The 23,995-nt window shown below is 51.3% G+C and overlaps 1 protein-coding gene across 6 annotated transcripts in view; it reads right to left on the bottom strand.

Moving 5' to 3' along the window:
• The window catches only part of LOC120393412 (sodium-dependent proline transporter-like), a 39,173-nt gene extending 16,061 nt beyond the window's left edge, over window positions 1-23,112 (bottom strand). For 2 of the 6 annotated variants that reach the window (XR_005592035.1, XM_039517921.1), the window contains exons 1-7: window positions 22,841-23,098; window positions 20,615-20,812; window positions 20,185-20,305; window positions 19,201-19,370; window positions 16,344-16,497; window positions 13,742-13,892; window positions 4,907-5,135 (exon numbers count right to left, since the gene is read on the bottom strand). Coding sequence is in view for 5 of the 6 variants with exons in the window: in XM_039517921.1 (XP_039373855.1) it covers window positions 4,907-5,135; window positions 13,742-13,828 (316 nt within the window). In the remaining variant the exon portion in view is untranslated. Of the gene's footprint in view, window positions 1-4,906; window positions 5,136-13,741; window positions 13,893-16,343; window positions 16,498-19,200; window positions 19,371-19,501; window positions 19,519-20,184; window positions 20,306-20,614; window positions 20,813-22,840 lie in introns of those variants that run through there. The other 4 variants (XM_039517952.1, XM_039517931.1, XM_039517941.1 and 1 more) reach the window with 4 other exon arrangements.
• Between the last annotated feature and the right edge of the window lie 883 nt (window positions 23,113-23,995).

Here is a 23,995-nt window from a genome sequence, read left to right as displayed (position 1 = left end):
TACTCCATCCAGGAGAAGGCAGCAGTTCCCATGAACACACAGAGCTTTCCTGTGCTTGTCCACTCAATTCCCACCCATGATGGTCCATTCCGGCCAGCCATAGAAAAGGCAATGCCATCCCATCACGTGTACTGTCATTCATTGACCTGACACTCCGGAGAGCCACGTAGGAAAAAGGTCCAGAGACTCTTATGATTTCCTAACACAAGCCCATCACCAGCACAAGCTCCCCAGTTCAATACAGCCCTCCAGAGCCCGCATGCAGAGAGCTTGTTTATGAAACCAGTGCCAGCACTAATGCTCCAAACGGGTCATCTTCTGGAAGAGGCTACATCCCGGCGCCTTCAGAGAGCCTGGAGAGACATCTTGTGGTGAACACACACTTGTCAGCATAGCAGGTTAAAGTACAGATGCAGTCAAAGTATTTCCCCTTGTGTTGCATGCACAAAGTGGCTGGTTAGGGTTGCGGATAAACGCCAGGGAGCTGGCAGGGAAAAGTTCGTTTTTTACTCCTGAGGGAATTCTGCACCAAAAAATTTAAAATTCTCCTCACGTTTTAAAATTCTGCAAATTTGGTCTGTCAATAAATAAATGTGGAGGCTCCGGCATGGCAGGGGGAGCACCGGCCACTGGCTGTGTTGAGGTGAGAGATCATCCTGCAGCCCCCACCTGCCCCGGTACAGGGACTCGGGCACGAGGCTGCACCTGACCCTGACGCAGCATAAGGGGCCCCAGAAACTCCCCAGGGCCCGGCCCCTCTGTGCCAGGTGTGGGTGGGCAGGCTCAGCCCAGCAGGATCCCAGAGTGGAGGGGCTCAGTGTGGGGGGATCGGGTTCTGTGTGGGGCAATCTTGGTGCGGGCAGGTCAGTGGGGGATCTGAATGCACAGGGCCTCGTTGAGGGGTTCCAGGTCAACGGGACACTGCAGGGGATCCCGGTGAAGGTGGTTGAGGCTCAGTGGAGTGTGGGGGGCTCGGAGGGGACCAGGTGTAGGGGGCTGGGGCTTGTCAGGGGGAGGGTTCGATGGGCCTGCTTAGCAGAGGAGCCCCAGCTGCTGCTGAGGGAACACCCTATGCCAGGCTCCCAATTCCCCCCTGCGATTCCCCAATCCCCTTTTCTTCTCTATCCCCCCCCCGTGCCCTATTCCACCCCCTTCCTTCCCCACTGCCTCTTTCCCCTTCCCTCATTTCCCCCGCCCCACCACTGAAGTGAGCTGTAGCTCACAAAAGCTCATGCTTAAATAAATTTGTTAGTCTTTAAGGTGCCACAAGTACTCCTGTTTTTTTTGAGAAAACAGGAAGGCTCCCAGCACACAGAGGGGAGATGACCGGCACTAGGACCCAGGAGGCGGCGTTCAGCTGCGGATTAGTCAGTGGAGCCCAGACACAGCCTCCTTCAGCTGGGCAGAATGGGTGGGGGGGCAGTGGCATGTAACCGTGTGTGCGCCCCCCCATGCCTCACCTCTGTTTGGAGGGGCAATCCCTCCCCCCAAAACTGGACCCATGGTCGTCCCCTTCCCCCCACCCACGCGGCCTCCCTGCCAGCAGCAGGGAAACGCAGGAAATCTGAGGGGGGGAGGCATTTTTTTACGGGCTTGCAGTGATGCAGAATCCCCCCAGGAGCAGTTTTGATCTCCCCCTGATAGAGCACCCCCCACCATGACTTTGCAAGCGGACCCAAGACTTGAGACACGAGTGGCCCTGCTTGCAAGAGGAAGGGTTGTGCTACCGCCTGTCACAGAACCATCGGAACGGACCGTGAGCGGTCGCCTAGTGCAGCTGTTCTCAAACTGTGGGTCAAGACCCCGTTTTAATGGGGTTTCCAGGGCCAGCATTAGACTTGCTGGGACCCGGAGCTGAAGCCCAAGCTCCATCCCTGCCCAGGGCTGCAGGGTTTGGGCCCTGCCCCCCCGGGTCACTCAGTGCTGTCAGAGAGGGGTCGCGGGGCAATGACGTTTGAGACCCGCTGGCCTAGTGCAGCCCCTGTGCTGAAGCAGGGCCAAGCATACCTAGACCTGCCGCAGGAGGCCAGACTAGATGGCCCCAATGGTCCCTTCACTCTCGGAACAGGGCACTAACGCTGCCGCGAGGGGCACTCAGCTGCCGTGGTTAAAAGTCTACACAGAACCCCGCTCCGGGGAGAGCAATAGCAGCATGGAGGGTCACGTGCTTCTGATCTGCACAGCGGTGGATAAAGTCACAGTGTCTTCCACACTAGGGTCTTCCTCTTGCCCTGCAAGAGAGCGCCGGGGGGGAATCGGAGCCGTGAGCCTCTCCACTCTCACTGCTAACCCCCTTTCTTAGCTCTCTGGCGCTCCTCTCTCCCGCCTCTGCGACTCTCACTAGGCCTCCTCTGCTCACGCTGGTGTGGAAATTTCCTTCCTTCTGTTGCTCTGGCCAGACTCCACCCTGGCTCCCTGTCCCCTCCCCCCCCCACCTCCAGCTTCCTCCCTGTCACCCCACTGTGACTCTGTGCCTGCCCTCAGGGCCCACCATACCTCCACCAATGGGGCCACTGGAACTGGCTGGGGCACACGAGGGTTAACTCCTTCCCTCCTCCTGCAGAGAGGGACGAGGGAGCAGGCACCTCCAGCAGCCTGGCACCCCTCTCCTCCGCCAGACACCATGCTGTGCCAGAGGTACCCTGGGGTTCCTTTGGAGATCGCCCCAGCCAAGCAGTGCCCAGGACTGACCCTGCCTCGCTTTTAAGGCTGCAGCAGATCCCAGCCCACGGCTGCATGCAGAGTATCTGAACAGAAGGCCTGGCTGCAGTGTTGCTGTAGCCATGCTGGTCCCAGGTTATGAGAGACTAGGTTGGGGAGGGAATATTTTTACTGGACGGACGTGGGCTGGTGAGAGAGACCGGCTTTCAAGAGCCGCAGAGAAGAGCTCTGTGTAAGCTCAGAAGCTGCTCTCGCTCACCAACAGAAGTTGGTCCAATCAGAGAGATTCCCTCACCCTCTTTGGTCTCTCTCTGTCCATTCTGAACCATGTACTCCCTAGATCATGTCAGTAGGCAAGCGCTCAATCAGGAGCTGCTCGGCTACCCGAAACCTGCAGCTCCCCGGTGCACAAGGAAAGCTCCATCAGACCCCATCTAGTTAGGAGACCCAGTTCCAAGCTCCTCCCATACCAACCAGCCGGCACTGGTTTCCCCTCTCTACTGTGTGCATTGCAGAGGGGATTAGCCCTGCTCTGCAGGGAATCTTTCACCATGAGGTAATCACCAGAACCTCCCTTCATTAGCAGTCACTAGGGGCTCCCTGAGGGCATGGCTAATTCCCTGGGCAGGCTGGATTGCTCCTTTTAAAGCTGGAGAAAAGGTCGGGCAAGAACCACAGCAGCAGCAAGAACAAATTAACTGTGCCCCCCACGAAGCAAAAACCCCACTGCTTGGAAATAGCTGAAAGATTCCAGCTCGACTGGGCTGCTCTGGGGTAACATCTCTGGGGCACGTGTCTTGCAGTACCTCAGATGTGTTGTTCTCGCACAGATCTGCTCATTCAAGAGCCAGAGTTGAGCCCAGCAGCCTTGACTAGCGTGTCCTAACCTTTCATCCCAAAGCCACCAGGCAAGACTCTCCAGACCTGGGGTTCTATTTAGGGCTGGGGAGAGATTGCCCCGGTTCAGAAAGTTAGTTACCAAGTCTCCAAAACATCTCTTTCTGAAAACTTATGGATCGTCTGCCTGCAGATAAGCCAGACTCCTTCCTTTACGGCCCGCCCAGGGCCAAGAAAATATAATAAGCGCTTTTGACACCGACCTCTTCATAAACAAACTAGAGAAATACCTAGATGGAGCTACCACAAGGAGGGTGCATAACTGATTGGAAAACTGTTCCCAGACAGTAGTTATCAGTGGTTCACAGTCAAGCTGGGAAGAGCATATCGAGTGTGGTCCCGCAGGGATCAGTTCTGGGTCTGGTTCTGTTCAAGATCTTCATCAATGATTTAGATAATGGCACAGAGAGGACACTTATAAAGTTTGTGGACAAGACCAAGCGGGGAGGTGTTGCAAGTGCTTTGGGGGATAGGATTAATATTCAAAATGATCTGGACAAATTGGAGAAATGGTCTGATGTAAATAGGGTGAAGTTCAATAAGGACGAATGCAAAGTGCTCCACTTAGAAAGAACCCATCAGTTGCACACGTACAAAATGGAAAATGACTGCCTAGGAAGGAGCACTGCGGAAAGGGATCTGGGGGTCACAGAGAATCACAAACTAAATACGAGTCAACAGTGTAACGCTGTTGCAAAAAAAAAAAGCAAACATCATTCTGGGATGTATTAGCAGGAGTGATGTAAGCAAGACACGAGAAGTAATTCTTCCTCTCTACTCTGCACTGATTAGGCCTCAGCTACAGTATTGTGTCCAGTTCTGGGCGCCACATTTCAGGAAAGATGTGGACAAAATGGAGAAAGGCCAAAGAAGAGAAACAAAGATTAAAAGTCTAGAAAACATGACCTATGGGGGAAGATTGAAAAAAATTGGTTTGTTTAGTCTGGAGAAGAGAAGACTGAGGGGAGACACGATAACCGCTCAGCACCTCTGAGGAGCAGCGGTGGGAACAGAGCCCAGGTGTCCTGAGTCAGTCAGATCTCTACCTGCTAGGCCATGCCACCACCCACAAGTGGCCCTGCTATTAGACAAACACTGCTCCATGCAAACAGCACCATCCGTTCAGAGCAGCACTCCTTTCGTCCGGGACTCGGCAGATATTCCGTCTCTGCTCATCACCGGCTTCCTACCGCCTGGTGGATCCAGGCATTAGTTCCAGAGCAAGAGGGGTGTGATCACGTGACCCGAAGGCAGCTGCCTCCCACTGAAGGGATCCGTTACCTAATCTCCTCTGCTTCAGTCCTGCGTTATCAGACGGACAGCAGCAAAGAGGCCCGCAGGGACTCACCTCCTCCATTGCGGTAGCAGAGATAGGGGAAGCGCCAGACGTTGCCCAGCCCCACGCAATACCCGATGCAGGAGAGCAGGAACTCATACTTCCCACCCCACGTCTCCCTGGGCTGGCTGGGGGCAGGGTCCGGGGTCACGGGCTGGATCTGGAAGGCAGGCTGGGGCTGGCTCACGGACTGCGGGCGGTCAGACTCCAGGGTGTCACTGTTCAGCTGGACCGGACTCCCCTGCAGTGGGAGGAGAAGGGGGAAAGGAGTCAGAAGCCGGAGTGCCAGCATGCACGCTCGCACGCCCCCGGGAGGGAGGGCGGGTCCATCAGCCCACAAGCAAGTTCTGAGCAACCTTCCCCCAGGCACCTCTCCTGGATGACCCATGCCAGCAGCCCCACCTCACAGAGAAATGGAGGAGACTGTCCCATATACCTAGGCCATTCAGGGAGCCCCCATGGCTTGGGACAGAGCCCTGTGGAGGGAACAAGCCCCCACGCTGGCCCTTGGGGAGCTAGGCCACATGGGATGCCGGAGGGTTCTCCTATTTCTAATGGCTCTGATCCACCCGTCTCCCTCGGCCCAACCCTGCATCTCAGCCTGTGTCACCATCAGCTTGGTCAATGTGGCCAAAACTCAGCCCTCAATCTTTCCTCCCAAGGCCTCCCCACAGCCCCTGTTCTCCATCACCGCATGCTGAGTGAACCACCATCCTCTCCAGCAACCAGGCCCGACCCCCAGGAGTCAGCAGAGACTCCTCGCTCCATTCCCCCCGCACACACACACACACACACACACACACACACACACACTCAGGCTGTCCACATCTCACTGCCTCCCCTTCCACCATTTCTCTGCTCTGTCCTTTTCCTTCCGTCTCTTGCCCAGGCCTCACATCGTACCTTCCCCACCCCCAATCCATCCATAACACAGTGAGGGCCACCTTCCCTGCCAGTCACACTGGCCACAGGTCTCCGCTCTGGAGCCCTCCACTGGCTCCTCTTCTTCTCGGCCATCGAATCCAAGTGTCTCACCCTTGGCCCTTCACGGCTCAGCCACTCGCTCCCCATCACCTCCTCCACCCAGCTGGTGGGACCACCCGTGTGTCTGCTCCTCACAATTTCTCTTCCCCCTCCTCCCCCGCCCAATGCAGCCTCCCTGAACTGCTCCATCAGCCTCTCCTCCTGCTTCCCATCCCCGAGCCAGACAGGCCGCTGCCAGGCCGCATGCAAGCGAGCGGCCCCTGTTTGCTGGCTGGGCTGTGGTTAATACCTATGCAACAAGGTATCTCAGTGCTGCCCCCTCGCCCCATTTCATCAGGTGTCTCCTCTCTAGGGCAGGGACTGTATCCACCTGTTTGCGCAGCACCCGGCACAAGGCCCAGATCCTGATCAAAGCCTCGTATAAATCCCCCTCTTCTCCAGCTGGCAGAGCTCCAGGGCAGCTCCAAGCCTGCTTCGTCTAGGTACGAGGAAACAAGCATGTGGGGGTGGGGTGGGGGCCGGGGGGGTGTCACTTTTCCTTTCACCCAGGGACTGTCTGATCATCAGCACTTGCCATCCCCCTGCACAGAGGCTGCCAGGACTAGCACCCTGGCAGAGCAGCACTGCCTGGGCACCATCTGCCATGGACAGACAGATCAGCAGCTCTCATCACCAGCAGCTGCCTCCCCCCTTCACCAGCGCCTCTCTTCACACATCACCTGTCAGAGCAATGCCTGCGACTGCCAGCTGGGCTGGACAAGGCTTGGTCTCTTAGCAGCACTCAACCGGGAAAACACAGACAACAATTCAACAGGGAAACTCAACTGCAAGCTGCAGGGTCATCAGAAAACACCCAGCAGGCGAGGCAGGCGCGGCTTGGGATTCCACATAGAGCAGTGGTTCTCAACCAGGGGTACGCATACCCCTGTGGGGTACATCAACTCATCTAGATATTTGCCTAGTGTTACAACAGGCTGCATAAAAAGCACTAGCAAAATCAGCACAAACTAAAATGTCATACAGAGAAAATGAGAAAGTCAGTAATATTTCAGTACTAGTGTGTGGGGACATTTTTGTATTCTTAGGTCTGATTTTGTAAACAAGTTGTTTCTAAGTGAGGTGAAGCTTGGGGTACACAAGACGAATCAGGCTCCGGAAAGGGGCACAGTATTCTGGGAAGGCCGAGAGCCACCGATGCGCCAGGATGAGCCGTAGCGCGTTCAGCTCCCCCAGCTCACAAGTTCACTGGGCGGCAAGGAGTGGGATCCAGCGAAAGGTTTCTCGTTTGCGCACAGTACAGAACCCCGGCACAGATCAGCACCTGCTCCTTAGCTGGGCTCAGGGCTGGACCAGCAGAGGGGGATGCAGGCAGGACGGAGGTGCACTGGCAGCGATGTCGTCGGGGCAGGACGGGAGGCTCAAAGCAAGGAGCACGCTGCACCGGCAGAGGTACCTGGCTGCACAGGGGGAGCAGCTTGTGCATGCTGCAGGGAAGTGCTGTCCATCTCCAGCCAGCGCTGCCAGCCCCTCGCTGCTGTGAGTGCATGAGGTCTGCTGAGAGGGAGGGAATCTGAACGGGTTTGTGTCAGGGCAGCAGCTCCCCTCCTGTCCCTGTGTGTAACAGGGCCGGGGCAAGGATGTTCGCACCCTAGGCGAAACTTCCACCTTGCGCCCTCCCCCATCCCTGAGCCCCCACCCTGAGGCACCCCCGCCCCCCACGGCAGCTCCCCTCCTCCGCCCTGAGGCGCCCCCCCTGTGGCAGCTCCCTCCGCCTAAATGCCGGCGGCGACTGGGGTGGCCGAAGATCCGGCCGCCGCGGTCGCTGCCGAAGAAAATGCCGCCCCCCAAATTCTAGTGCCCTAGGCGAGTGCCTAGGTCGCCTAAATGGTTGCACCGACCCTGTCCGGTAGGCCCTAGAGAATCCAGAGACACACACGGGAGGGGGGCGGAAGCGAGCGACTTGGCACCAGTTCTCTCAGCATTGAGCACTGGCTCCCTGCAGAGCGGGCTCAGCTCCCAGGCTCACCCCTGCGCTGCGGTCCCAGAGGGCTGCCCCATCCCCTCTCCCCGGCCCCACCATGTAAGGGGCACGGCCCCACCAGTCTGCCTGCTCCCAGAGCAGAACTATCACACGGGCACACAGGGTGGGAAGGAAGCCTGGGGGCAGGGCACAAGTGACCCAGAGTTGCAACATTTGGCTCCACCCCAAAATCTGTATCTGGCCGTCTCTAGCATCAGCAGGGCCAGCCCCAGGCCTGTGGGACTCCGGCGAGCTCACACTCCATCCATCTCCCCTGCCCTAGCACCGAGGGGGAAGGCCGCTGGAGGGCAGCTGAGCCAGCAGGCACCCTGAGAGAGGGGCAGGACAGGGCTTGATTAGTCCATAGGTCACCAGAGGAAGGAAGGAGCAGAGAGAAAGGGCTGCAGGGAACATGGCAGATGCATGACTCCCAGGGCTCTCAGCAGCGCTGGTATGAGTGGAGCCATCAGCTGCTGAGCAGTGGGTTTCACAGTCCGCCAATCTTCAGGGACAGTTAGCAGCAGCGACTGAGCGGGGGAAGATTTCACCCAAATCAGACTGCAGGGTAGGAGCCGGGTGAGCCCTCGACACTCCCCAGCCCCCGACTCAGGTCAGCACTGCTCCTTGAACCCTAACAGCAGCCGGGATGCTCCTGGTGGAAGCCGGAGACCTTGGGAGCTGGCAGCAGCTTCTCCCTTAGCAGTTCCTGGGGGGTCTCTGGAGGCAGGTCACTGGCTCAGGCACGTATTTTATACAGCGCTACACGGAGAAGAGCCAGTCGCCAGCAGAGACGGAGCTGGAAAAACCAGGTCAGAGCCAGCAGGTAGAACTGAGAATGTAGGGACCAGTCCAGTGAGTGCTGGGGATGCTCAGCACCCTAGAGAAGCCAGTGGGGCCCAAAGGGGCTCAGCACCCAACTGGGTCAGGTCCTTAAGTTATAAACTCCTCTGGACTGAGGGTAATCAAAGCACCATGCTCTGGCATTGAAGACTGTCAGGTTGAAACACACACAGGCAGCCTGGTTTGGAGCACCGGCCACAGGGCCAGGAACTCATGAGTTCTAATCCCAGCTCTGCCACTGACTGGATGTGGAGCCTTGGGCAGACCACTTAACCTTTATGACTCAATTTCCCCATCTGTGAAATAGGGATAATGGTATTTAATCATCTACCCCACAGGGGAGGATTATTAGTCAGTGCTGTCAGAGCCCACTGTAAATTATGTGTCTTGAATTAAATTTCCCTTTGAAACAATGGGTTAGGTCATGGAAAAACTGTTTCACAAAATGCAACCGCTAAGGAAAATGGCCATAGAGGGGTCACAGAATCGCAGATCCAGCACGTTCTCCCAACCCCACCTCTGCCTTGAAGAATTACAGAAAGCAGAAGAGTCACTGGAGGTCAGAGCTCGTTTTGGAGCAAAGCTGATTATTATAGAAATTGAATACTCTGCACCAGTACTTAATTTGTAATGAAAGAGGTTCTGGACTCAAGCAATTATTTTACATTCATAACTGATGCAGCGATCTAGAGGTGCCGGGGCTCGGAACCGCCAGGCCCAGAGGTGCCGGGGCTCGGAACCGCCAGGCCCAGAGGTGCCGGGGCTCGGAACCGCCAGGCCCAGAGGTGCCGGGGCTCGGAACCGCCAGGCCCAGAGGTGCCGGGGCTCGGAACCGCCACAAATTAAGCCCTGTTCTGCACTTACAGCCTCACTCAGAAGATCTGAAAGTCCTGCACAAACATGAATTTGTCCTAGCCAGGCTGGTCAGTATTGTCACTCCTGGTTTAGAAATGGGGCAACTGAGGCACCCAGTGATGAAGTGACAAGCCAAAGGTCACACCGAGTGGCAGTAGCAGAGTAACCGAACCTAGAAACCCTAACTTCCAGGCCCCTACTTTAACTATTAGAGAATGCTACCTCCAACCCCACTTCTCTCAAACTAAGATTGTTTTTAGGGAAAGACACAACATTTACTGTGTGTATTGGGTGGGATGGGGGGGAAGGATTCTGATAGCCAAAGTGGGCGAGAGACAGAAATTCTCTCGGCCCCTTAGCACAGGCTGCACAACCTGCAGAGACTCCATGGATGGATAAAATAGACTCAACGCCTGCAAAATGTGCTTGTAGGTGATCTGTGGAACACCATGCTGCCAGCACACACTTACCTCCCCAGTTCTCTGTCACACCCACTTGTCGCACTGTCTTAACTTACACCACAAGCTCTCTTCCTGTGCATTCCTACAGCACCCACCAGCACAACAGGGCTCGATCCTGAGTGGGGCCTCCGGGCGCCTGTGCAATACGCAATTGGTCATTTTAACTGGCTCTAAATCCTGGCACAATTCTTACCACCTCCCCACACTTCTCTTCTAATGGGTATTTTCAGCTTCACCCCCACCCCTGCTCCCTCGGAAGTAAAACCGTTGGGTAACAGCAGCAAAGCAACATTCCCCAAAGTGGCACGGCCTATTGCTCAAGTCTATGTCGCCAGCTGCCTGCCGGTCATTTCCACCAGCCTTGGAGGCCACATCCAAGACACAACAGCCTCTGCACGCTGGGAAGCAGAAAACAAGTGACAAAATCCCCCAGGGCTGTGCCACGTCTCTGTGCTCACACGCTGGTTCCCAGGAGTTTTTAGTTCCCATGAGGTATTGCATGAGCAACAGCTGCCTTCACCACAGCCCCACTTCAGTTCCTCTGCTGAGCTGCTAACAAGAGGGGATCAGTCAGGGCCAGTGTCTGGAGGGGGGATTTTCTGATGGGGAAGCCCTGTTATCCACTACAAGCCAGCCAGAGACCCGGACTGGCAGACACATTTCACCTAGGACACTGGACACCCAACCCTACCAAAAAAGGCTGTACTAGCTGCCACCATGGTGTGAAGGAGGGGTTGGCCAGTTTAACGGAGGAAGAATGGACTAAGGGTTCAGGTACTGGAGTGGGACCCAGTAAACCCAGGTTCTATTCCCAGCTCCATCACAGGACTTCCAGTAATGCCTTGGGCCAATCACTTCGTCTCCCGGCGCCTCAGTATCCCCGCCTGTAAAAGGAGGGTGACAATGACTCCCCCTGACAGGAGTGTTGTGCAGACTAACTCATTAATGTACACGAGGTGCTCAGATACTGTGGCGACCGTACACGTGTCTAGACATGGAACAGTGCATCTTGCTCCTAGCTCCAGCAGTCAGGCGTGTCTAGCATACGTGTATTATTGTATATGAAGCGGCCCCTTAGTCAGTCAGCAGGGAGAACCTCTTTCCAGCAGAACTCCAGTAGGTAGCTCAACAGGCTGCACCTCCTGCCTTCCAGACACGGAAAGAGACTGTCTGAAAAGCACGGTATCAAGGGGAAATTCATACAGGAGGAGAGGGGGTGCCATCCCTCCGAACACCTTACATTTATTATCTTAGCGCCTAGGAGCCCTAGTCTGGCACTGGCCACTGTCAGAGACAAGATACGAGGCGAGATGGACCACTGGCCTGAAACCGTGCAGCTGTTCTTATGTTCTTGGTCAAGGAGCAGGAACTCCATTGCGCTAGGCGCTGTACAGACGCAGAACAAAACAATGGGCCGTGCCCCCAAAAGCTCGTGGTGGAAAACAAGCAATGAAGAGACAGACCGATAGGGGAGCACAACAAGGCCATCCTGCTCTGCCACTGGCAGTGGGCTCAGGACACCAGCAGTTTCTTTTGTAGGCCTCACGGCAAAGGAGAATTTTGTGACGAGATTCGAAGGCGGACAGTGAGGTAGCTCCGTGGGTGCTTACAGAGAGGGCCTTGCAGGCGCATGGGGCAGCGTGAGAAAGCACCAAGGTGTTTGTTTCGACATCTAACAGGTGGGTAATGGAGACTGGCACTCTTGGCCTGGCCCTGTTAACAACAGAGGCAGACAGAGCCCGTTCGGAGCCTGCTGAGGCACCGAGCGGCGTATTCGTTACACTCGGTGTTTCACAGTGTTGTTATGCAGTTATCTCAATTCCATAGCTATCGTCTCTGTGTACGGTAAACACACCAGGGCCGGCTGAGCCACCGCCCTCGGGTGAGTCACGTCACTTGGTACCGCCCAGCAAAACCCAGCTCGTTCACGTTCCTTTCAGCAGGAGGCCTGCCCAGAGCCACAAGCCGGGCTCTGCGATGGGCAGTACCTCAGGCGAGAGTGCCCCAAAGACTATTGGGGGGCAGGGAGGGGAGGTGGGAGATCAGAGGGTTGCCATGAGCCATGTGTATGGGATCAGGAGTTTGCCATTCTGCATCCCAGCCCCCTTATCAGGAGGGGAGATGGGGCTGACCCGCATGCTGCCCCCCCGCAGGCAGTTGTGCTATTTGTGATAGGACCAGCACTGATGACAGGGGCCTGTTGGTTTTCGCTGTGGTGCAGCAACACAAGAACAATTGCCAGAAACCTGAAAGGACAGCCACACCCCAGCATAGCCTGCAGCTCTCGCAGACAGCCCAGCTTTGCATGACTAACGCCCATGGCAGGGTCCCACGCAAACCCAGCTGCACAGAACCGAAAGACACAGGATGGCAGCTCTGAGCAGTAGACACCCTTTACCTCTGTGGATCCTGCGCTGATAACCCACAGCACCACACGCTTAGTCACACGAGGGCTGCAAAGGCAAGAAGAGGAAGAGAGCTCTGTCTATTTCAGTCTCCTACACAGACACACTGGGAGCCACAACCATTAGTCACATTTGCTCAGTGCCATCAGGGTGCTAGCCACGGTGTATCAACGGGGTCTGCTGTATGGGAAATACACCAGCCACAGTCTTTCCTGCATGCATGCAGCAAGGCAGACTAAATTAGTGGGGTGGAGAGATCTGGTGCATCTCACTTGGATCAAGAGAGAGCACTGCATTCTGGGAGCTATATTCTCCACAGGTCTCTCCCTCCTCCCGCATATTAAAGGAGAAGGCAGGTGCAAACTGCTTCATTTCCTGCATTCGGTGAAACTTTTATGCACCTGGCAAGTTGTCACTGTCGCCACATCAGTGTGGGAAACCCTGTTCCAGACAAGGGATGGGCAAGGTCTGGATAGGATTTATGGTCTAGGAGTTTTTACACTCCTCCGTTGGTGGATTGTACTACCATAGAGCTACAAGCACAAAAATAGGAAACAAACACCATAAAGCTACACTCCAAAAGGCTTAAATCAGATAATTTATAATCTTTGATCTTGGATTCTTTGTAACCAGATGCAATATGTACTATCTTAAAGGTGCTTCAGGGATTAAACACACACACACACACACAAAATCCCCCCAAGGAAATCCAGAACTAAGGCAATTGGTGGGCCAGATTCCAACCTCAGTCACTCCAGCGGAGACCCACAGTAACTCCAATGAAGCAAACAGAGGCATCACTCCAAATCTACCTGCGTAACTAACCCAGATTGGCATCGGTAGCAGCCTGCTCTGGGCTAATGGGGAAGGGGGCGCAGGAGAACCCTGCTTACGGTAGGAGCTATAAAATGTAATAACAAGGGGAGTTAAGTACATACAGCCAGCCTGGCAACTCTGAACTCCATGGGTTTGGATGGGAGCCTGTCACCTCTAGGTCACAAGTTCAAGCCCAGCCAACACCCGGAGAGGAAGAACTGGAAAGTTCGGTGCTCAGGTGAAAGTAGTTGTGTGCATGGGCTGTCTCAGACATATGCTCAAATCTCAGCAGAGAGTGATCCCAGCTGAATGGGGACCTCCTGAGCTCCCCCTTCCCAAGTCATGGTTCAGGTGGAGAACCCTGCCCCAGGGCTGCCAACCCTGCACCCAGTCTGGGGCTAATCAGAGACCGCATCCCCAGACACCTAGAGAGGAAGCGTCCTAGCCCAAGCCCTGCTATACTCACCGGCATCACGGTGGCTGGCATTTCCTGCTCCGGGAAGTCACTCTGCCTTACACCCTCAGCAAACCATTGTTCAGGGAACAGCTTCATTCCACGACTGCAGGTGAATGAAAGAAGTCAGCAGAGGAAGAACCTACTACAGCCTAAGCCCCGGCTAGGGAGGAAGAGACACAGATATTAGGGAACTGTAGCCCATATCGCTCTCACCTGGGGGCCAGGTGAAGCCCCGCCCCTTAGCCTCACATGTCACCTGGGATTCTTCACAGTAACCAGAACCCACCCTCACTCAGGCAAGGCAGCTCTCCCCAAGCTTAAAGAGACACCGTCCCTTTCGTGCCGGCAGCAGGCAAAGGAATAAGGGAGATGTCACACAGCGGGTGTGTTGCCTGCCTGGGAAGATCTTAAGGAGCTGGGTGCTTTGCAGACATGTGAAGAGGCATGGTCTCTGCCCTAAGGAGCTTGCTTATGGGCATCTCCCACCTTTGGCAGGGAACAGGGGGAGGGTTAGTTCAGTGGTTTGAGCATTAGCCTGCTAAACCCAGGGTTGTGAGCTCAATCCTTGAGGGGGCCATTTGGGGCAAAAATCTGTCTGGGGATTGGTCCTGCTTTGAGCAGGGGGTTGGACTAGATGATCTCCTGAGGTCCCTGCCAACCCTGAGATTCTATGATGGAACTTGGTAATTAGGATTCATTCGTTAATGTTTGTGCAATGCTGGCAAAGTGCTAATTACACCTCACTCACCTCCCATGGGGGCAACAAAGTGTCAGGATCAATGTGGGGAAAGGGGCAAAGATTCATAGATGTCCCTGCAAGCCAAACTGTATCCTTCAGCCAGCCTCAAGGACCCTTCACTTGTCCCCAAAATTCAAGCTGACTTCCCATCTCCTGGTCTTGGTGGAATGGGGATGTGTCCTGCTTTGTATGCAAGAGGGTGGAGGTTCAAGTCCTTCTAGAGAGAGCTGGCCCAATGGGGAGGGTGCTAGCCAGGCTCTTAGACAACCCAAGTTCAACTCCTTACTCGGCCCCAGATTTCCCCTCTGACCTTGGGCAAGTCCCTTAGTGTCTGTTTGGGTAATTGCCCTGTCCTACCTCATCCTCACTGGTTGTTGTGACATTAAAGATTGTAAAGTGCTGAAATGCTATAATAATAGGACCCACATAAGTACTTACACTAGAGAGGTAACTTCAGACTGTAGGGTGTGACAAGCTATTCCTGAATGGACTGTTCAGAACAGTTCCAGTCTCAGGAAGCTCTTTACAACTTTCAGGCTGAGGTAAGCATGGGCAGAAGCTCTCAGGCAGAATTTATTTAGCTGCCCATTAGGTACTGCTGTTCTTATCTCCAGAGCCAAGGGAGGTGTCTCAAAGACCTCCTTTAAAATAATCTCACACTGAGCTACACTTCCCTCACAGATGCATCTTACCACTGATGTCACTGAAAACATTATGTTAAAAGAACATTGAGAGTCTCATGGGTAATAATTTATGCATGCCAGAAAGAGTCCAAAAGGCATTTATACACAAGACACACAATGGTGTCCTTAAGAGCCACTGCCTAATCCACTGCTCTTTCTAGGCTGCAGAAAACAGTGTACATTGTCTAGTAGGAAATAACACATGTTCATGCATTTGTAGACTGAATCAAATGAATAGAGGCAAATATTTCCTACTTTGGGGGTACTTCCCCATGCAACCTGAACATTAGGCTTAGCAGAACTGTTACGAATTTAAATGGATCGATCAATGTTTATTTTGAAACAATTTAAATGTGTATTTCAATTTTCATACTTGTCCCAGACAATAGTTATTTAATGACAGTAGACATAGAGATTCAAAGAGCTAAAGCTCTAGAACTGCTGACACACAAATTGTCAATATCACATCACAATATATAAAGTAAATATCCTTAAATCAAACTCCAAGTTCTCAAGCAGCATTTTTCTTACTTTGCCTATTTGTAAATTTTGATTATTATCATTGGAAATATTTGTTCATCTGGGTATGTACAGTGAAATTGACATTTATTAACATTTACCGATAAAAATCTAATTCTTCCAAGCCTACTTAACACTCATTTAACATAGTTTTTTAAATAGAATTTCCTAGGGTGGGTGTTTTTTAAAAGAAAAAACACAGAGAAAAGGCCACACCCCACCATGTCCCTCACAAGGTCCACAGGAGGGAGACCCTTCCTCTATGCCATAGCAACACCCAGGTTTTTTTTTTACCATAGAGGGTTTACACAGAACCCTGCCTCATTCTCCGTGTCCCTCACAGGATGGGCAGTGAGTGAGATGAGAGCTACTGAGGAGCCTTGCCTCACTATCTGCACATCATACAAGCCACTCAGGTAGTAAACACACATCCAGATAGGCAGACAGAAAGGGTTCCATGAACGAGACATGGCATACATTGAATGAGGTAGGTCTCCCATGCACACCACACCAACTATGCATTTTGAAAAAACAATGCATCTTTAAAATGTACAATAAATAAAGCAGGACCCCACTCTGCACATTCCTCTGCACTGAACTATGCATGTCCTTATCTAATGTGCAAGGCCTAATCTAATGTGTATGCTTTCAAGGCACATCAGACACCTACCTGCAATCCAAATGTTGGAGCTACTGAAAAGTGCAGGGCAGCTCTGATCTAGGGAGCAGAGCAAGGGTGGCAATGGGAAAGCAGATGTCACTGCAGAACAAGTCTGATTACATCCACCAATTATTTGTTGTCTCTCCTTCTCGCTCTCTTTTTCCTGTTGAAGTAAAATGGAAAGAAACTTTAGAATAAAAATTCAGAAGTCCTGGATCTCAGCTCCCCAGATCATCTGCCCCCCTGGGTTGATGTAATGGCCCTAAAGATTTGTTTGCTGGTGCAAATTCAAATGAGAAATAATAAGGCACAAATTTTGAATAGTGGGGGTGATTAACCACCAGAACAAACTACCATGGGAAGTGATGGATTCTTCATTCCTAATTGCAGGATGGAGTTCAATAGAATCATAAAATATCAGGGTTGGAAGGGATCTCAGGAGGTCATCTAGTCCAACCCCCTGCTCAAAGCAGGACCAATCCCCGGACAGATTTTTGACTCAGATCCTTAAATAGCCCCTCCCAAGGATTGAACTCACAGCCCTGGGTTTAGCAGGCCAATGCTCAAACCACTGATAGATTCAACCCCTATAAACTTCTGTGTAATGTGTTAGCTTTTCCCTTTGAGTTTTAATTTTTATTTTCATTTCCAGAGCGCTAATGAATTTTCTGATTGTTTTTCATTTTGAATCAGTGACCTCTAGTGCTCGGTTTGGTAAATTACGAGAGTGTTATGACATTACATTTACATAGAGCCTGATTTCCAAAGGTACTGAGCAGCTACAACTCCAACTGAAGTCAAAGCGAGCTGCATGTGCTCAGCATGTCTGAAAATCAGGCCCCCATCCTGCATGCCCATGCGGAGCAGATGAGGCCTCAGTTATTATTAGGCTTGGAAGACTAGGATTTTTATTAGTAAATGTCAGTAACAGAAATTGATGAAAAAAATTTACAAATAGGTAAAGTATGAAAAATGCTGCTTGAAAACTTATGAGGGCTTGATTTAAGGATATCTACTTTGTATATTTTGACATGTGTTGTTGAAAATTTGTATTCCAAAGTTATAAAGCTTTAACTTTTGAATCTCAATATCTACTGTCATTAAATAACTACTGCCTGACCCCCTAATGTTTGATGACCACATACTTTCCTGCAACTGTAAATATTTAAATTGATAAAAAAGCTGAAGCCTCATAATTTTGACCAACTGCTAAAATTTTAATCCATCAAAATAAAAAAAATGCTTAAAATTAAACAGCGATATGATCTGCTGAAATTATATTTAAAAAAATCAAATTCTGCCAAAGGTTAGTAATTATGGTCTTGTACAGTAAACTCCCTGGAACTCATTTCATTTGAGGGCTGAGCCATATTGCCAGGATTTCAAAATGACCTCACAGACCATGGGCATTTCAAACCTGTGTTTCCCAGTGACTCTCAACCATTCCACACTACTGTATCTGACTTGTTTTGCATACCCTCAAGTTTCACCTCACTTAAAAACTACTTGCTTACAAAATCAGACATAAAAATACAAAAGTGTCACAGCACACTAGTACTGAAAAATGACTGACTTTCTCATTTTTACCATTTAATTATAAAATAAATCAATTGGAATATAAATATTGTACTTAAATTTCAGTGTATCGTATATAGAGCAGTATAAACAGATCATGGTCTGTATGAAACTTTAGTTTATACTGTAGTGCTTTTTATGCAGTCTGTTGAAACACTAGGTAAATATCTAGACGAGTTGATGTACCCCCTGGAAGATCTCTGTGTACCCCCAGGGGTATGCGTACCCCTGGTTGAGAACCACTGTTTTAGATCTCTCAGCTATAGCTTTCTCTAGCCTATGGCTATCCCAGGGTTTGCATGTGTTACACTTACCAGCACTTCCCACTGACACTGGAAGAATAATCACTACAACCCTCACGGAGGTGAGGACTGCACTGTGAGATGGGACATGTAAGGAAATACCAAGGAAGGCAGGAGGGGGGAAGAGAGAAACAGGGACAGTGAGGAACCTAGAGGAGGGAATAAAAGTGATCCTGTTTTCAGTACATGTGCCCTCTGCCCCCTCCAAGTTAAACAGTCTCTTGGGGAGGAAAAGAACCAGCAGAGGACAGCAGTTTGAGCGGCATCTCCACATGCTGGGCAAAGCCAGAGGCCACAAGCAGCAGCGGCACCAGTGTTGGTAATGATACACAGCTCAGCGGAACCCACAATCTGAAAATGCCTGTGACTCATTAACTTTCAGCCTCTCGCTCTTTTAAAATGAATTTTTTATATCTATAAATTTGATGTGAGTCTAGTGCAGGCGAAAGGTGCCAGACTGGCAGCCCTTGGACAGCAACATTCTTTTCTCATCCACAGCTTCTGTGCAACACAGACAGTGAGGAGGTAACTTCTCCCGTACCATCCCCACCTGGGCAGAAGCGGGGAGGGGGTAGTTTTAGTCTTCAGGTCTATTCAGCCCTTGGGCTCTTTGCTGACTATGCCAACCAGCAGGGCAGTTGGTGGTCTCTGTGATGTAAATGCCTGTCCATTTGGGACTGGACTGAGGCCATCACCTCCTTTGACAAAGGCCAATCACCAGACAATAACTATCATTGGAACAGAGCTAACCTTGAACACTGATCTAGCTCTGAAAGGCTCTGTATCATTTCCAATCTCCGGCTCCAGCCAGTTGCTCATCTCCCTGGTCTTGTTTTTATCTATCCCTTTTTGTCACCATACTTCGCAGTGAATGGCAATATCTGATCTCTCCTAAGTCCCTGCTTCCCTGCCACAAGCAGCCCTCTGCCCATTTAATGCCAAACCCAGAACACCACATTCATTTCTCTGAGTCTGCCTTGCATACGTACCTTTCCATGGCATTTCAGGAGCTCTGCAGGAATCTCACTCAATTCTGTATCTGGATGCTGCTGTTTACAGCTTTTTTTCAGTGGAGCAAAATCCTGAGAAGCAGAAAGTGTCCATTTCATCCAAGTCTAGTCCCAGCAGCCATGGTTGGGAGGCTGGAAGATGTGGAAAACTGAACACATCAAAATTAAAAAAATAAATATATAAATAAATTTCAGCTGAAAAACTTGTTTATCCAAAATCCCCCATCACAAAATCTCCCATTCAGCTGAAAACCCTGTGTATCTTAATGACTTTACATACAGAAACCTCCTTCTCTGTGCTGTGTTGAAAATCTAAGCTGAGTAGTCCAGGAGAAAAAAGGAAGCTGGCCATACAAACTTGTTTTGTTGGAGGGAAATGAAGCAAGAGGAGACCTGCCTTGGGGCACTGTGGTAACTTCCACTTCACAGCATCTTTCATAGCAGGGTTACGGTTACATGACTGCCCAAGGGCCAAACCCTTGTGACAAGAGCCACTGAAATCTAGTGAGTAAAGCAACCAAGATTTAACCCCCCCAAAAGTAGCTGTAGCCTGATTCTCCATCACCTGGCACCCTATGTAGTCAATTCTGCCTGTGCAAAATGCTGTCAAGTAAGCGTAGAATGGTAGAGGTTTACACCCATTTTACACAGATGTAAGCTCACTGATTTCCACAGCAAAACTTGATCATTCTACAGTCCCATTGCAGGTGCTTAAGTGTTTTGCATAACAGAGATTGACTGGACATAAGTATCTAAATAAATAGGCCATGGAGAACCTGGAACCTATACTTCCTTCTTCTTACAGGCCAGATCCTGCAAAGTGCTGAGTGTTCATAACACAGCATAAGAACCTATATAGGCTAAACTAGAATTTCCACTGATGTCTGTAGGAGTTGAGGGCACCGTGTGTTTCTTCTGATCATGCTGTACATGTTCTGTTTACTGGAAGAAATACATTCCTACCATTGATCTCCATTCTAGTCCACTTCACCCATGGTCATTATCCAGAAAACCGTGAGTTCAGTTGACAATGGTGTGCAACAGAAAAGACCTGATTTCAGTTGTTCACATGACCAGGCTGTATCTGCAGGGTTGGCAGGTAGAAAGAACCTGGTTAGACGGAACGCATTTTACTGTGGAAATCAGCGAGAGAATAATTATGGGAGCCTGTTTGTACAGAAAGAACGAGGAATACTTGTGGCACCTTAGACACTGACACATTTATTTAAGCATCAGCTTTCATGTGCTAGCCTCATAAGAACGGCCATACTGGGTCAGATCAAAGGTCCATCTAGCCCAGTAGCCTCGTTCTTTTTGCGGCTGCAGACTAACATGGTTACCACACTGAAACCTATTTGTACAGAGGTTCTTTCCTGCCCTGTAGTTTCCCTACCAAGGAGGCAGTGGGCTGGGAGGTAACACAGCAGTTCCAATAAGCCCTCTCTTTGTTGCATAATTTCCTTCCATAATCATCTCCGAGTGTGAAGCTTCTTTTTTAATTTTGATCTTTCAGATGTAGTCGCAGTCACGCCCCAGAAGGAGAAGTCTGGTTTCCTCTGTCACAGTTTAACCCATCGGGTACTGTCACGTTCTAGTAAAATAAATCAGCCTTGTCAGTTACTATAAGACACTCAAAGAAGGCCCAGTAAAACAACCGGGAGAAAGATCAGTGAGCACAGCGTGGGCTCCAACTGAACCAGACTGTGTTCTCCCCTCAGCAGACCTTTCCAAGACATACTACTTCAAAATATAGCACTGCAGATTCTGAAACCTGTTCTGCTTTATTCACTAATCAGTTCCAAGAAATTCCCTCTTCACATTTGTGATATTAAGGTACTGCAAGACTTGTACAGCATTTCCTAGTAGCTTTCACAAGCTGAGCAGGGTTACTGTTTAAACGGGAGACCTGAAGAGTCTCATAGTGTTGATTAGTCAGTAGTTGGCCATTTTTGGTCTGAGTCAGTACTGAACCGATGCCCTAATGTGCAGCTAAGGAGCACCCGCTGCTGCAAGCAGCACATTTTTTTCAGAAGAAATGAATAACTGAGGTCCCAACACTAAAGCTCCTAGGGCAATTTTTGTTAGAACCGTGGTTAGCCCCACTGTCCCAGCCAAATAAGATTACATTCTGCCTCCTTAATTTTCCTTGCATGATGGCATTCTCCTCAGCTTCCTGTCTTATGTAGTTGCATAACGTTGTTAAGCAGCTGTGGCATTTCCCCCAGAGATGGCTGTCTTTCAAGGGTAGAAGTGATTTCTGTATCGAATTAGTAATCAGCATGTCGTCTTCTGGATGAAAGGTGCTGTATATGACAAATATTATGGGTCAGGCTAAATCCTGCTGTTATGGGTGGGGTGTAACTGCCACCTTGCATTCAGGATAAATATAAAGAAGCCATTGTAAACAGGGGACTGAAACCGTTAAGCAGCCTCCACCTCAAACACTGGCCAACGTCTCCAGTCAAAACAAAGCCATTACGGCCATTCAAAATGCATCTGCAAAAATCTTTCTCCCATACTGCTCCTTCTGCATGAGAGGCGCTCACTGTGGAAAACTGCGAAGCGACCACATTGGCCTCTTTTAAATCTCTTATTAAAACCAACCTACGCTGCTAAATACTAAACGCTTGGTAACAGCTAGGCTGCTGAAGTTCTATGACTGCTGCTAGTTACATAGTCCTTAGACATAATCATAGCTGCCTCGTTATTTGCATGGTCTCCCTCCAGCTGTTTGTTATATTAAACTGTTATCTCGGCTTATTCTTAGACTGGCTCTACACTTAAAATGTACATTGACATAACTACATTGCTCAGGGATGTGAAAAATCCACATCCCTGGACAATGCAACTATGTAGGTATGCAGGCCTAACTCCACGTGTAGACACAGCTAGGTGCTACCCTCGCTCAGGGAAGTGTTCCTACAGTGGAAAAGCCCCTTATGTTACTGTAGACTGTGTCTACACTACAAGGTTGTCAGTACAGCTGCAGCACTGTACCTATGCTTCTATAGTCCCTGTAGTATAGACGTGGCTTTAGATAGGGAGGGACAATTTTTTGTTATATGCATGCACAATACCTAGTATCCTGGGTCCCTCATATTTGATCAGTGGCATAGAGAGACAGGTATCTGCAGCAGGTACTAGCCTAATACAAACAATGCATAATAATAGTAATATGTTTTTGGGAGAGTGAATGGTAGAAAAAGTAGTCTAATGATGCCATCTACTGGGGAAGTGGAAAAACTGCTTTAGTTAGGGATTAATTTACAGATTAAAGGGAGGACAAAAACAGAAACTGATTTATTATTTTTGTGTCGACAACTCCTCCAGGTGGACACGCTATTCCCGAACAAAAGTGAGTTTATTCCAGAATAATTACTCGCTTTGGAAGTAATTATTTGGGAGTAATTACTCTGTAATTAAATCACTTTTATTCAAGAACAGAATATCCACATGGGGGAATTATTCCAGATTAGCTAAATTAGAGCAGAACTGTTATTCCGGCCTAGCGGAATGACTGCTGTGGAACAGCCAAGTTAAGTCAATTTCCCTGTGCAGACAAGCCTTGGGGAAAATGCCTTGGCAGTAGCATGGCTAGCGGAAGTGGGGCCTTCCCTACCTCTGCAAAGCCAGGGCAGCCCCCAACTTCTACTCTTGAGTTATTTACACCAGAACTGAAGCTCCACCAAGAGAGGGTGAGCGACGGGGCTGGGACCCCACAGCAGTTTAGCCCTCCTGCGTGAATCCCTCTCCCAGGGGCTCGGGCCCCACCTTCAGGCTGTTCAGGCAGGTTGAGAGGTGCAGACTGGCCCCAAGGGGAGAGACCGCCAACAGGTCCCCCCTGCCCATGAGGGGCCCTCTTCCCCCAGGGAGTCTAAAAGGTAATAATAAAAAAAAGGTAATAATTGGAGATATACCAATCTCCTAGAACTGGAAGGGACCTTGAAAGGTCATCAAGTCCAGCCCCCTGCCTTCACTAGCAGGACCAATTTTTGCCCCAGATCCCTAAGTGGCCTCCTTAAGGATTGAACTCACAACCCTGGGTTTAGCAGGCCAATGCTCAAACCACTGAGCTATTCCTCTCCCCTTCTCTTCCCCACCCCCCACAAGTGTCCCCCACATCCGTGAGTCTCCCCTCCCCCGAGTGCTCCCCATCCCCCAGGGAGTCTCCCCCTTCTCTTCCCCACCCCCGAGTGTCCCCCACATCTGTGAGTCTCCCCTCCCCCAGGGAGTCTCCCCCTTCTCTTCCCCACCCCCGAGTGTCCCCCACATCCGTGAGTCTCCCCTCCCCCAGGGAGTCTCCCCCTTCTCTTCCCCACCCCCACGAGTCCACCCTCTCTTCCCCTCCCCACCCTCATGGAGTCCCCCATCCCCCAGGGAGTCTCCCCCTTCTCTTCCCCGCCCCCCACGAGTGTCCCTCACACCCGGGAGTCTCCCCTCCCCCATGAGTGCTCCCGCCCCGGTCTGCCCCTCCCGCCATGAGGGAGCCCCCCGGCCGGGCCGCTCCACTGGGCGAACCCTGGGCCGGAAGCCGCCCCGCTCCCGCCTCAGCGGCGTATCTGAAATGAGGGGACGGGAAGGCGGGATCTCGGCCGCCATCTTGGAACCGGGCAAGGCCCCCTCCCTAGTCCCGCGTTGGTCCCTTCCCCTTGTGCCGTGTTCCCGGGGACAGAGGGCGAGGAGGGAGGGGCCGAGGAAGCGCTGGGTCCCGGGCCGGGCTGGAGCCCAGGGTCGGGCCGTTGCCCGTATCGAAGATGGCGGCCGCGGCCTCGGC

This window comes from Mauremys reevesii, linkage group 1, assembly GCF_016161935.1.
Source record: "Mauremys reevesii isolate NIE-2019 linkage group 1, ASM1616193v1, whole genome shotgun sequence".
NCBI classification, from domain to species: Eukaryota; Metazoa; Chordata; order Testudines; family Geoemydidae; genus Mauremys; species Mauremys reevesii.
Note: the sequence above shows the minus strand (reverse complement) of the source record. Positions and strands in the feature narration are given on the sequence as shown.